The sequence below is a fragment of the Trichinella spiralis genome (genome assembly GCF_000181795.1).
Source record: "Trichinella spiralis strain ISS 195 chromosome Unknown Scfld9, whole genome shotgun sequence".
Lineage (NCBI taxonomy): Eukaryota > Metazoa > Nematoda > Enoplea > Trichinellida > Trichinellidae > Trichinella > Trichinella spiralis.
This window is the reverse complement of record NW_003526948.1, coordinates 1655737-1670705: the sequence shown is the minus strand read 5'-3', so window position 1 is coordinate 1670705 and position 14969 is coordinate 1655737. Positions and strand designations below refer to the sequence as shown.

At 32.8% G+C, this 14969-nt stretch overlaps 1 protein-coding gene across 1 annotated transcript; it reads right to left on the bottom strand.

The window, feature by feature from the left end:
* Positions 1 to 400: 400 nt before the first annotated feature.
* Positions 401 to 13640, bottom strand: Tsp_11679a (putative tetratricopeptide repeat-containing domain protein; the record flags this gene model as incomplete). Its single annotated transcript, XM_003371423.1, has 28 exons — positions 13593 to 13640; positions 13077 to 13541; positions 12899 to 13012; positions 12717 to 12845; positions 12555 to 12659; positions 12318 to 12476; positions 11681 to 12094; positions 10183 to 10239; positions 9952 to 10015; positions 9832 to 9892; positions 9432 to 9627; positions 8682 to 8962; positions 8369 to 8605; positions 8166 to 8270; positions 7788 to 7887; positions 7647 to 7733; positions 6788 to 6903; positions 6619 to 6737; positions 6289 to 6356; positions 3998 to 4107; positions 3267 to 3657; positions 1864 to 1967; positions 1656 to 1810; positions 1416 to 1584; positions 1126 to 1261; positions 956 to 1050; positions 667 to 881; positions 401 to 582 (listed from the first exon to the last, which is right to left on the bottom strand). Coding segments are annotated over exons 1-28 (4482 nt in total), but the record flags the coding sequence as incomplete, so codon positions are not given.
* Positions 13641 to 14969: the final 1329 nt, after the last annotated feature.

Genomic DNA, 14969 nt, shown 5'->3' with positions numbered 1-14969 from the left:
CGCCTATACTACATTTTTAATCACAAAACAGATTGCTCTAGATCTCCACATTAGTCAAGATCGATTTACAATTCTGATCGTTCTTCACGCTATCGCTCACATTGGCGCCCCCCCCCCCACGTTTGCTTCATCCCAGGTGAAACTTATTTTTTATTCATTTCATACCCTCTCTCTTTCGCGCTTTTATTTCATATAAAGAATTTAAATTGATATTTATGTGTGATAAAACACGCACACATATATACATATATATATATATATATATATATATATATATATATATATATATATATATATGTACAAGCTTATTTTATCACTAACAAATATCAATTAAAATTCTTTATATGAAATAAAAGCGCAAAAGAGACAGGCTATGAAATGAATAAAAAATAAGTTTCACCTGGAATGAAGCAAACGTAGCCAGTGCTGCTCCAATGTCAGCAATAGCGTAAAGTACGATCAGAATTGCAAATCGATCTTGACTAATGTTGAAATCCAGAGCAATCAGTTTCGTCATTAAAAATGTAGTATAGGCGCAGAGCTTAGCCAACAGAATGCAGACAAACATTCCTGATCGTTGTTCTGAAAGTCATTTTTATATTTGATAATGTGAAACAGAATTTAAAATACATAAAATATGCAATGCATCAAAGTAAAATTTGTTACCTGCACCAAACAGGCAAGCAACAAGAAAAAAGGCAATCATTGCGGACGAAAAAATAGCCGTAGTACGAGTGGGAAAATGTTGCCAAAGTATGTAGGCAAGCAAAGCGGAAAACATCTCTACTATACCGGACAATGAATGACCAACTTCAGGTATATTCCAAGCAATGAATGGCGCCAGCAGACTTGTCATTTCGTACAGAAAGCCGTGCAATAGCCTTAAAATGTAAAATAATACAACAAACAACACCTGCTTTTAATATGCAAAGTAAAAAAAAGAATTAAAACTCACCAGTTAAGACTGAGGTGAATTTCACACAACAAAGATTTGCATTTCGGAGGTACGTCAGTAAGTTTGAAAAACGTTTCATCCGTATTTATGGTCAACTGGAAACAATGAGAAAAATTATTACTGATACTAGACAATCAAACACCTCGACATGGAAAATAATAATAAATTACTGCAGGCTGTTGAGTTCGATGAATTGATTCGATGCGCAATCGATGACCATTGTAATGTGCAATTTGTCGCACCATACGTTCAGCATGAACTCGTTCTCCACGAAGTACAAACCACAAAGGTGATTCCGGAATAAGTCTGAAATTATTTTATAAAAATAACAAAATAATAATAATAATGTGTTTTGTCATGTTTTCAATGCTAATTTTTTGTTTTTTGAAAGCTGCTTGCTGATAGTGCTATTTTTATTACAAAGATAAGCTTTTATGATAGAAGCTGTTGCTGTGCTCACTTGATATAAGAGAAGAGAAACAACGACGATACGGCAGTTATAGCAATCAATTCTGTCCAATCCAGCGGTGACGAAGCTACGGCTGACAAAGTGACATTGCTCAGACCTCGAACTGTTGCCAACAGAATAATCACCAAAGGATGATAATTTCGACTGGTTATTCCCAAAACTGAAAGGGAAGAAAAATTGTAATAAAATGTAATAATTTCAATTTTACAAAGCCAATCGAATCGGACTTACTCAAGCAAAGCGCAGATATTTGGATGCATGCAACGCTGAAGCCGTCAAGAAATCGCAGAATGTCGAACATAATCAAATACGAATTGAAAGGTATCGTGAAACAGCAGACACAGTGCAATGCTAATGCACAGATAAGTATTTTTTTCGGACCAAATCTTAAATTTATAAAATGAAAATTCAATTAAATATCGCCATTGCTTTTGCAAACTTCAACGCTGTCAGTGTAAAAATTATGTGACCAGATGCCGACCCCAACAGAAATACAGCTTGATGAGTAGCCAACAGCCAAGGAAGGACGCACATGTATTTTTTCTATAACAAAAAGAAAACAGAAAGTCGAAAAATCATCACAATCCCTACTCGTACTGTTTCACACACCCTTTTCATAAACTTAAAAAATAAAATATAAAAAACATGTTTTTTTATTTTCCATATTCTAAAAAACAGCTGATAATAAAACAAAAAATCAATAAACTGAAGAAAAAATATATACTGTTGAAATTTTGTCAATTGAGGGTAATAATAATTTAGTTTGAAAAAAATTCAAATAAAATTAAAAAAATACAAGGAATAAAAAAAGAAAAGCAAGAACAAAAAAGCAATTTTTTATCGTCAATCCACCTACACAATTGTTCCGGTTTTTTTAGGTTTTACGTTTTCCAAGAAGGAATCCGAAAAGTTAAAAATAGAATAAAAGTGATAAATGACCAAACGAGTGTGGATGAATCGTAAAATATTTTAAATTGCTTTCTTGCAATCGAAGAACGCAAGTCTGCTTGAAAAAGAGAAGGAAATGAAAAACGGTCTGTAGAAGGGGTGGAACAGAGGTAGAGAGGGGTAGAGGGGTAGGAAAAAGAGGTAGAGGGGTAGAGAGGTAGGAAAGAGAGGTAGAGGGGTAGAGAGGGGGAGGGGATTGGTTGTTCGAATTTTCCTTCTTCTATTCAAGCTTTTCCCACCAACTTGCAACAAAAAGAACAGCCGTCATTGTCTTCCACTGCTAAGCTTGATGTTGAACAACAACAGGCTCGTCATTTGAAAGAGAGAAGAAAAGGAAGAAAGAAGAAGAAAAAATGTTCCACACAATCGGTCTGAAAGCTCATACACCGCCTGAAGCATTCGCATTCGTCAAAAAGCGACACAAAGAAGCAAAGGCAAAAGGCAAAACGTGAACAGAATATTAACTTATTACTTTTTCATTCGACAAATTTTTAAACAAACAACACTGTCGCTTTTCTTTCCATTTCCTTTCTAGTCGTAATAAGCTCAACTCTAGCCCAAGCAAGATTTGCACACTAGTCAGACCTGGTTTGATCAAATCAAATCTTCCTCCGATTATATATTCCGTCTTTTCCGTCTCTCACGCCCCCTATCCCTGTGTCTGGAAAAGAAATATCAGTCTGCAACGACGTGTAGAAAAACGCTAACGCAAAGCATAGAAAAACAAGCGCATGTTGCTACTGCTCTGGTGACGTTTTGTCAAGCAAAAATAGTTTTGCTAAGCAATAGAAAAAAGAATAATTTAAAAAATGAAAAATGGTTTTTTCTTAGAAAAGAAAGGTATTTTTTAAAAAATACTAACAACAAAAACCACCGAGGTCAGAGCCTGCTTACCGGCTTTGTGGTGTTACTTTCGATAAATACGTGAACTATACGCCATCTGGCGCAAATGTCGGCGGCCGTTTGGTAGATCAGAGATTCATTGCCGGGTAATTCGGTTACGCTGAGGTTGTTGGAGGAGACGTTGAGCAGAGTTTCGAAATTGGATGCATCTTGACTTATGAACAACGCCGCAAAATAGCACCAGCCGATCAGCAAAAAACTGGGGGCTAAAAGTAGCAACTGCAGCCGCTGCCATTTTCCAAATCCACCAACTTGTTGAAGTAGACGATTCAATTTGCCAGTATCCAATTGTTCCATCAGTATGTTGGAAAGTGAAATTATTAGAGAGAAAAAGAAAATTTGTTCACGCGTAAAGCTTGTTGAATGAAACGTTGACCGGCCGCTTTAAATTTAAAATGAAAAACAGGCAACGTGACGGAAGTTGTAAGCTGTAATAAGAGAGCGCTGAAAACGGAGAGAAATGGAGAGCAACAGATAGAAAGAGAGAGAGAGAGAGTGAGAGAGAAAGCAAGCGAGCAAGCAGGCGAGAGCAAAATGGAGAGAGCAAGTGAGAGAATGGTAAAGCGGCACGCTACCGACTTCAGCTGGGCAAATAAAAGTCGTCGACTGATGTTAGCAAAATGCTAGCAATGCAGATGTCGTCGTTCAAGCCAGTCGCCATCGACGAACAAAGCGCCGCGTTGTGTGCTTTTCAGCCAACGGCATCCATATATTTATTGTACCGCATTCCAATTTGACAGACCACTTCTAAGCTGTTCCGTAGCCAGTAGCCAGCTTTTTCTTCAATCGTGTACACTTTTCCATGACGTTTAATTTTTAATTTATTGTCGCTCTTTAATCAAACAATTTAAAAAGGACGACAACGTCTTTTTTTTCTTTCTCGCCTTCTTTTCCTTTGCTTTATTTTTCTCGTTCAGTTTAATTTACAGCTTATTAATATATATATAATTTTTTTTCAAAAATAAAATGAAAACTATATTTGGGGTTGAATTTGTTTTCTTTTTTTCTTATTCAGGCAAAAATGAATCCAACAGGGAATCATTTTCGAGCAAATCCAACTTATCGACTATCATTTTCCGTGAACCAGTGGACGGTCTGCGAGCGTTCGGCGTTTCTATAAAATAATAGAACAAATTTCAAAAATTCCACTTGCATCAAATGCATCCACCATAGAAGCGCATAATTTTTCAAATATAGTGCAAACAAAGAAACAACACTTGCTATTTGCACACATAGAAAACAGACACACAGATGGGCAGAAAATGAAATTGCTATTTGAAAAATTTTCATCCTTGGCAACAACAATTTTCTTCATTCTAATCTCATCATTCACTCATATAATATGCCGACAAAAGCTGATGATTAATTACCCTGAAAGCGCGCAATCAACTTCAACTGGTAATTACATTTCAAATGAAAAATAAATTATAAAACTAAGCTACCTTTTTTAAAGTTTAATTAGAAAACTAAAAACAATGCAAATTTCGTGAAATACATAACCAAAGCAAAAATACAATTGAAAACAACAATAATACTACCACCTTGATTGAGATGACTGTAAAGATTTTTGAAAAGTCTACAATGCAATGCTTTTTTTCTCTTATTTATTGTCCTATATTATATAAGCTTACACGGTTGTTGTTGCTGTTGTTCAGGGTTTCATAAAATAAACAGGTTGTTGTTTAGAAGAGCAATTTTCACCTTGAATTTTTCAATAAAACAATAATGCAACTGATAAAAAGAAATATATATATATATATATATATATATATATATACATACTGTTATTAAACTTTCCTACAGTAAAAAATTGCATAAAAATTACAGCAGTAAAGGAGAAGAAGAAAAAGTAGCAGTAGTAGTAGCGATGAAAGTAAAAAGGGTAGTAGCAATGAACTCTTTTGCGCAAAGTTTCCAGAAAAATTTTCAATACTCAGCTTTGTTCCCTACGGCATGCGTAATTTATTGACGCCCACGACACAGGCTGAATTGATGACATCGCTAATTGCCCTCCATAAACGAGCAGCCAAAAACAGAAACTGTAAAACCAGAAATTACTGATGATATAGAGAAAGAAAGTGGTTCAAAAAGTATGAAAAATGAAATAGCATCAAGATAGATAAAGTAATAATTTATGCGAAGAACTGCGAACGTGCAATAATACAAATATATATAGATATAAATATAGATATAGATATAGACTAATAATTCTGAAATTATTCAAACTGCCACTAGATAAGATGAACATTTATAAAAAATATTTTTTTCTTTTTGGTGCAACAACAACAACAAAACCGTTGTGAACAGTTTCATTCTTTGCAATTCAATTATCAAATTTAATAATTATTGCAAAAATAAAAATTCTCTTGCAAATGTAAAAAGTGAACATGTCAAGCTTATTAAATTCCCCCTTTTTTCCATTTCTTTCTTCTGACCCTAAGATGATAATCACATCGAAACTGAAGCTAAATTTAAATTTTGTCCTTTTCAACATTTGTTATAAACTTATTTTTAATCTATACTAAATGAAACTTCAACTTAGTAATTTCACTGTCCAAAGATTTAAAATGCAAAAAAGATTAACAAGAAAATGACCAATTCAGGCTAAATAAATTTCACTGTCATCTCTTAATAGGTATTATAAAACTGTCAACTGGAAACAAATAAATTATCTTAAAAATTATTAATATAAGAGCGCCTTGTAGATAGATCGTGAACGATTAAATATGTCATAAACTAGTATTTTTGCATTTATTCTGAAAGGAAATTAATATTATTGAAAAAATAATAATTTCAATTGATTGCAATGATTTTGAAATTTTAAATAAGATGTAAGATGTATAAATAAGTCGCGTGTGAGATAAAAATGCGACGAGAAGTGTTTTCTTTGTTCATCTTTGACAAGGGAAGAGATTTCCACTTTTTCGGCAATTAGAAAACTAAGCTGACAAATTTTATCCGGCAGAAATGTTTAGCAAAGTTGCGCGTTAATTGAAAAATGCGAGAGACTTACTTTCAGCAGATTCACGTTTTGAAGGACTGAAGCGTTGTGAATCTTTGTACTAAAACACCAAATCATTGCTAAAAATATATTGAATAATTAAAAGTTACTTTGAAATATTTTGTTTTTTCCATTTTTTTCAGGGTATTTGCATAAGTTTCTGCATCCGGAAGACCTAGATCGTTTGCCAGTCTGACGATATGCTGCATGCCTAAAAATGAAATAAAAATTATGTGAAAATGAACAAATATGTATATAATAGGCTTTTAAAATATCGATTGTGTGATTAATTTAGACCAGAAATGAATTCTATGAATAAATAACCACAATTTCCAATCTTACACTGAATATCATCTGGAAATCTCGAATGAATATCTTTGTACTTTTGCAATGCCATTGCATAGTTTCCACATCGACGAAGACAGCCCGCAATCATCAATTGCCATCGAATTTCGTTCGGTCTATATATTATTAATTTTTATGAGAGTAAATTATTGTTGATTTTTATTACTGAATTAAAGAAGCTTTCTCGAAATAATGAATTGCTTTCTCGCTAATATTTGCTTCGATGTAGTAAGCACCAAGCCATTGGATTACATTTAGATCTGATGGATAATATCGAAAACTCTAAAGTAGAATATAAATGAATGCAAAGAAATTTACATAGCTCTCTATACGTCTGAATAAAAATGAAATGCCGCTTGGCGGTCTCCCTCTTTTTCGTACAATTCACCAAGTTTGACTAAAATCGAAGGATCCGTCTGAGCTATACTGTTAGCTTGAGTATACCTGCAATGTTTCATTTCAAACGATCATTGACAAATAAAAAACCTCACCATTCAATTGCTTGCACATTATCATTTATTTCTTCATATCTGTAAAACAGTGCTAAATAAGGATTGCAGAGGAAAGAAGAAATGCTTTACGTTTCAGCAATTTGCACTAAAACTTGAGTATTGCTGCACAGAATTCCTCTCAGCTTTTGAAAAAACTCCAATGCATCTTCGTATTTCCCGCAAACGCGGCAAGTTAATCCTGTTAATAAACTTTTACATCAGACAATAAAAAACAGAATTTCTCATATTAAACTTAATCATCAGTTATCGTTTTTATTAAAAAAAATTATACCTGAATTAAAAACGGCTTCGATGCAATGAGCTTCATGGGTCCACGCCTCGCGGTAAAATTGCCAAGCTTCTTCATAATTTTGATGGAAGAAGGCCACATTGCCACGATTGACCAACGCAGATGGATTGTATCTATCGCTGGCTAGTGCTTTTTCCAGCTGTTCTGCAGCGTCCTTGTAATTTTCTTGCTTAATTGAAAATTTAAATGAACATTCAGTGAATGAAATCACTTTTATAAATTACCAAAAGTGAGATCAGCGCCATGTTATTCAAAGCAGATGCAGATGCGCGACTATCTTTTTTCTCAAAAGTTCGAAATATATCATGTGCCTGTAATTGTTTGAATTTGTTAATTTTGCCTTCACATGACATATTTCAGCATACACTGGTGACATCACCACATTTCAAGAATTCTATCGCTTTGTTTATTTCCATATCATCTGCAATATCTGAATATTTTGACTTCTTTATCATTTCAACGCACCTATAAATAAACAAACAATACGTCGTAAGTAGCACCAAAACCAAAAATAACATTCAACATTTCAACAAGAATTTCATTTTAAAATTTCTGCAAGTATAAATTCATAAGAAAAAAATTATGTTTATTATGTGTGCATTCATTAATTTCATTAAATTACGTGTGCATTCATTAATTTCTTCAATACCGAATATGAAATGGATTTCAACTGTTGAAATACAAGATTTACATAAAGATTCATCTTCGAATTGTATTTCGCCAAAATAAGCTCTGAAGCTTACCATGCATAACCGTCAGCAAATTTGTTCGCAATTCGACTTGAGATGAGATTCGCTGCCGTCAGAATGGTACGTTCGCTGAGCTTTTTTCGATTCATTTCAAACTGCCTTAACATATCAGAACGAATAGCAACAGCAAATAACGATTCAGTTGGATTGTCCTAAAATATTTAAATTTATCATATAAAATTTGAAATTTGAAGAACCGCACCATGTCCGTAAAATATTTCGCTTCGTCGCTGATCTCAAGTGAAATCTCAAGCAAGTTTAAAAAAAAAGTTTTCATCCTGTGTTTGTCGTTAAGCAAAAAGGCGCAAAGCAGAGCATTTAGAGCAACTGGAAAATCAGCTTTAATTTGTAATGACTGCTCATATCGGCTAATAGCATCTTCATAACGTTTCAGCTTTGTCAGTGCAACACCAATATTATTAATTATTTTTCGTCTGAAAGTAAAGAAATTAAAACCCATTTTTCTAAAATGATTTACAAGTCTGAAAAAATAATAAAGTTGCATGCTACCTAGATGTTCGTTGAACACTAGGTACTTGTTCAAGAGCTTGTTGAAAATATTGAATAGCTTTTGAAAATTGCTCCTGACGCATGTAAATACGGCCAATATTGACACCAAGATCAGCTATCAGTATAAAATACGTAAACATGTAGGCAATGAAAAAAATTTTTCCGATAATTAAATCACCTGCACAAGGAAACATTTTATTCATTGTTAGCGTTTCATACATGCTTATAGCTTCTGAATATAATTCGTTCGCTTCATATTGTTGGGCTAAATTAAACAATACCTAAAATGAAACGCTATTTTCTATTAATTTTTAATCCATTTGATTAAAGATTAAAATAAATATGCTCTTTTAAATGTGCTTCTTAAATTTCATTTGCACAAATGCAAAGCATGTCGTCAGCAAAATCAAACAAACGTTAGAAAAATAAACATTAGAATATGCAACATTTTAGAATAAAATATGTCATCGAATGCTAATCGTTTATTCTTTATTAGCACATGAAAGTTATTATCACGTAGAATGCTTCAAATATATTGATAAGCTGAATGTAATGATGAGGTAATGCTTGAATCGCTTATTTAAATTTAACTTGTCTCATGATTCGTTTCTTTTTATAAATTAAAGACAAGCCGTTTCACAAAAGTGTGCATGATAAGCAAATATTTTCGATTAATGTTGATCGTTCGATTAATCTTAAATTTATTATCATCGGCATCATAGTAATGTAAAGAATGGTAGAAATGCTTACGCTGAAAGTCAGATCTAAACTAGGCTGTTCAATAATGTTTTGTTGTTCTCGTAATTTTGCTAATGCTCGCTCACGTCGAACAGCTTCTTTGGCAAATTCCAATGCCTGCTTCAGTTCTGAATTTTCCACTGCGGTAGCACTGCATTTTAATAATGTAATTACTTTTTGCTCTATTTTACGGCATTTCGCATCTGTACTAAAAGTGTACAAATTTTGTTTTAAATCACAAATGTACAAAAAATAAAAAAAATATTAAATGATGAGAATATCTCTTAAACAGATTTTAATGTTAAAAAAACAAAATTCAGAAACACTTGACATTCGCTTGTTATCAAAGGTATTAAAAATACTCACTTTTCAAACAGCTTGCATAATTAATATTTTAAAATGGTCAAATTACCTATCTTCAAGCCATTTTTCGGGAATTTTTGTATTTATTGGCAAATTTTCATATGGACTGGCTGAATTAAAACACAATTTTCAACTGCAAAGCATAGCAAAAATTGGTCATTTAATTTACCATGACCAAATGACGAATAGCCGGCCCCTCGAACTGATGTCATTGGTCTAGCAGATGATTGAGGCTACAAAAATGTTCATAAATACATTTATTAACGTTTAACATTTTCCAATTACCTTGCTAGTTGGAAGTGGCCTTCCGCTGGCCAGCTGAAGGCGAGATCGATCCTGTGCAAATGGAAATTCGATATGTTATGATGATAAAGAAAACAAACTATATGCTTGCCATTACCGTCGATGACAGTCTGCTAACGTTTCCCAGAAGTTGATCGGTATTTCCCTCTCTGGTCTGAAAGACACATTTTTATAACAAACCAAACTTCAATCACAACTTTGCCATAATTCCATACCACTTGTCTACCATAGCTAGTGCTTTTGGAAGTCGCCTGCACAAATGGCTTGTTATTCAAAATTTCCTGAACAATTATTCAACCGTTAGGATTTTTACGCTTAAATAAAATTTGCTTAAAAGTTTCTACTTCAGAATTAAAAGAAGTCGCTAGTTCATCAAATCCAGAATAAAGAGTTTCGTTGTTTGTCATTTTTGCACCTAGTTGAACCCCAAACCAATGCAACCAACTCTTTGATCATTTATCGTCAGTCCGTTGCTATGGCAGTTAGCGTCACTAATTTTGCATCACCATTTGCATTTGTCACCGATCGATAGCATTCGCCATTAATCGCCAAATGCTACCGACTTCAGTTTTTATTCTGTAAATAATGATTTTTTCTCAATAAAATGAACCTGAAAATTAAATGAAAGCTTCAAAATTTTATATTCACTTTTTGAAATATCCATTACATTTGAAATAATTCATACATATTTATTTAATGCAAACGAATAATTTGTTTATAATTATAACTATAATTATATATTTTTCTCTTCAATCAAATCTTTAAAGTAAACATACAGCTTGTTAAATGTCAACTTTCAAAATCGTTCTTTTCAATTAAGAGATATAATGATGCTTTCACGTTAAAAATTAAAAAATTCCAAGTTTCTTTATTAAATTAAAATATTTAACATTAATTACTTGTTATATTTTTTTCACTTCAACCATTTTGTAGAATAAAAAATTTGTTTTCAAAAAATAATACAAGTGCGCAATAGCTATATCCTTAGTCTACTTGAATTCGCTTATGGTGTACTGTATACGATGTTTTCATCGTTTTCATTTTTTAATGCTCTATAATAGGAAATTGTCACCACATTACAACTGGTTGAATACGGAAAAATTCGACAAACAATATCAGAAAAAAGCGAAAAAAAAGTATTTTCAGCTTGCAACGCAAAGTTCACTGCAACTATAACCAATAAATTTTTGACTTCATAATGCATTCATTTTAAACATTGAATATTAAAATATCAACCTGAACAATAATCTCACTGAAATTAAAAATGTAACTAACTGAATTTAAATTCAATATTCCAGATTTTATCCATCGATCAATCAAATCACTTTATCCATCGAATTTTCGAATTAAATTGTTTTACTTTCAGAACAATGCACTTTCAGTTTCAATGCATGAGAAACAAATTACTGCTGATGTTTAGCTTTCTTTTTCTTTCTTTTCTGAAATCGACTCTTTTCTTCTTTCTTCGTGAAATCTATAATATTCGAATTTCTTGCGAACTTTTCCCCCTATGAAAGACAAACAAAAATTAAACACTAGCCATTCTCGCCGGCTTTGTCATCTTTTAAGAAACGTTACAAACGAGAAATGCGTACTTTTTCATGACGATTTCTTGTCATTTTATTACCACACGCAGCAGATTTTCGCTTCCATGCTCGACGCCCATCCCCCTCCTCCCCTTCATCACAGGGTTGCTCTTCTTGTTCAGAAAGAGCACATTTCAAATTTTCAAACTCACAAATATCACTCAATCCACTACAGCTGTCCAAATCTTCCTGATCATATTCACTGTCATGCTCCTGTTTTACACTTCTTTCACATACGTTCAAGCTGCTCAAATCTTCAGAATCTGACAAAGCAATCACAACATCTTTTTCCCCAACGTCATCGGCATTGTATTTAGTAGTCAATTCTATTTTTGTCAAATCTTGATCAACTGCCACCGATTTGTCCATCAGTACTGATTCCACCATTTCACTGCTTGTTGGCTGGTCATCATTTTGAATATTCTAATTAAATAAAAAACACATTTCAGATTACACAATGTTAACGCGGAAAAGAACAATTTTATTTAAACCTTTTCAGGTGGTTTTACATAATAAGGAAGTCTACCCCTCTGAAAATCGTTCAGTACCATCTTGGCCACAGTGTTAATATCAGGCTCACCACCCTAAAGTGACACATCGGTACTTTGAATAAAAAATAAAATAATAATATTATTATGAAATGTACTTTCAACAAACGACCACTTCTGCCTGCCAAAGCTGACAAAAATTCTTCACTATTTTTCCATTCTGGAACTTGATATGTTCGAACCAAATATTCACGCTTCACTCGTTCAATAACGGCATCTATGTAATCGGCCGCATCTTTCACATTCTCCACACGGATCTGTAGTTTAGAATAAATAAACAAATAAAGGAAGATCTTAAACAAAATTTCAATTCAATTTAAATATGTGAAACTCACCACCCCTTTAAGAATAAGCTGCGCTTCGTTATTTCCGGTAGGATATACAATACCAGGACAATCGATTAAATATATCCGTCGCATTAGTGTCACATACTGCCACACCTAGAAATAAACAATAATTTCCCTCAAAACTACGTTTTATAACAGAATGAAACATACTTTCGTTTCTCCAGCAATTGGAGCTACATTACACACTTTCTTCCGCCTCAAAGCGTTTATAATAGAACTCTTTCCAACGTTGGGAAAACCAATGAATCCAACACTAATCTGCGGATGTTCTTGATGTAGCTAAAAGAAACCTCAATAAACGTGATGAACATAAAAAAAGAATCATCATTTACATGTGCAAATTGTCGAAGTATACTAATCAACGCTCCTTTGCCAAATGGACTCATCATGTCGGCACTAAATGCAATCGTTGGATATTCAGCAGACAGTGTTCGAATCCAATCCCGCTTCAAATAAACGGACACAACATTAGCAAAAAAAACATCTATTAAACAAAATAAACAATCATACTGTAACCCATCGTGGAATTAAATCGACTTTGTTGAGGATGATGATGATATGCTTATGCGGCTTCTCCTTTCTCAGAAATTTTTCTACGTTGAAACAACGTGTACCCATTGGATCTCTTGCATCCACTACTTCACAAACAACATCAGACGAATCAAGAACTTTGTACAGTTCATTCCAAATACGTTTCGACTGTCCTTTCTTAAATATAGGCTCTATCGGTTCATAACGTTCATTCGTATCTGTCGTTTTCTGAAAGTCCCGATCTCTGTCTTCAACATATTGGCAATTCTGTTCATTAGCAGTGTCAACCAAATGCTTAAAATCAACAAGTTTTTTCAAACACATAAATACAACAACTTGTAATACTTGTAAATCCATTGTCATTAAACGTGGCTTTTTACGCTGGGCTTTGCGACCAAAAGTGTACTGAAATGTTTCAGTATCTAAAAGATGCGGACGGACGTGCTGGAAATGAAACAGAATGTAAAATATTATAAAAACATGACTAAAAATTACTTTAGCTTTTTCGTTAAGCAAAGTCACTGGAAGCTTTGTCTGTCGCATAACATATAAATAAGGATCTTTTCGAACCTTACTCAAGTTTTCTTGAAATTTTTGCAAAGCATCCTGACCAATCACTTTCGTATTTCCTCAAAAACAAACTGTTCAACAGATCAACCAAACAAGTGCATGCAGCAAATAAAAACGTAAAAGAACTGAAGAAAGCTAATTGCAACTAGAAAATATATACATATTACACAGGTAAAAACTTATTAATTTGCTACGATTATCATACATAATATCATATTGTATAGAATACATTGTGAAATGAAAAAGAATACAAAAAATCTGTATAATAGTGAATAAATTTTAATAAAATAACAGATACCAAACCACCGTCGATTCGGTTCCACACGAGCTACTGAGCCAGATGAAAGAGTCTTTTGAAAAGGTGCTTCTCGAATTATTTTCCCGTATCTGTCACGTTTTGCTTTGAAATTCTTATACATAAGCAAACGCCGTACTGTGGCACGGCTTCTTTGCCCAGGCACCGTTTTATTCGTACGATCTAGAACCGTTATTCATAAATGTTCATGAAAGCAATTAAGCTTTGAAATATCAATAATAAAACATACCAGCATTTAGCGAGTGATTTGCTTTACTTATTCTGTCTTTGAAAGGTTTTGACTGTTTCCGCTTACGCGCCATAACACTGACTGCAAAACAAGATATAAAAGCATTGAATTAATATATTAATTATTAAACATTTACCAACAAAATGTTAGTTCAAAATTCACAAACACTCATTAGCGAAAAGTTATAAAAGATTAAACGCACAACCCCAAACAAACACTCAGAATTGCAAACTGCTCAACAAAATTGTTCAAAATACGCTGTCCAATAAATAAATAAATAGATAAAATAAAATAAAATATAATATAATATAACATAACATAAATAAAATAACATGAAAATACCAAAAATAATTATTTACAAAACGAAATTATATTTAAATGCAAAACATCAATTCAGCTTAGTGAAGCCATAAAAGGACAATTTTCGTTTCAGTTACAGAAAGCTACGTACTGTAAAAGATGTTCATGAATAAATTAAATTTATGACAGTAAATATCATGCAACATAAATAATTTTCATTTAAGTCATCCCTTAGAAATTAAATGCTTTATAATAATTATTAAACATTGAAATTATGAATAATTATTTAATGAACAACAATGAAATGTTCGTAAAGTTCAGCAAACTTGTTTTAAGCATTACTTACAATAAAGTTCCGATATCTTTTAACCTTTCTTTCACAGTATGATATTTTTTAATATTAAAAGAACAAAGCGTTTTTAGAATTATTTATAAATTGCAATGCTTTTTTGTTATG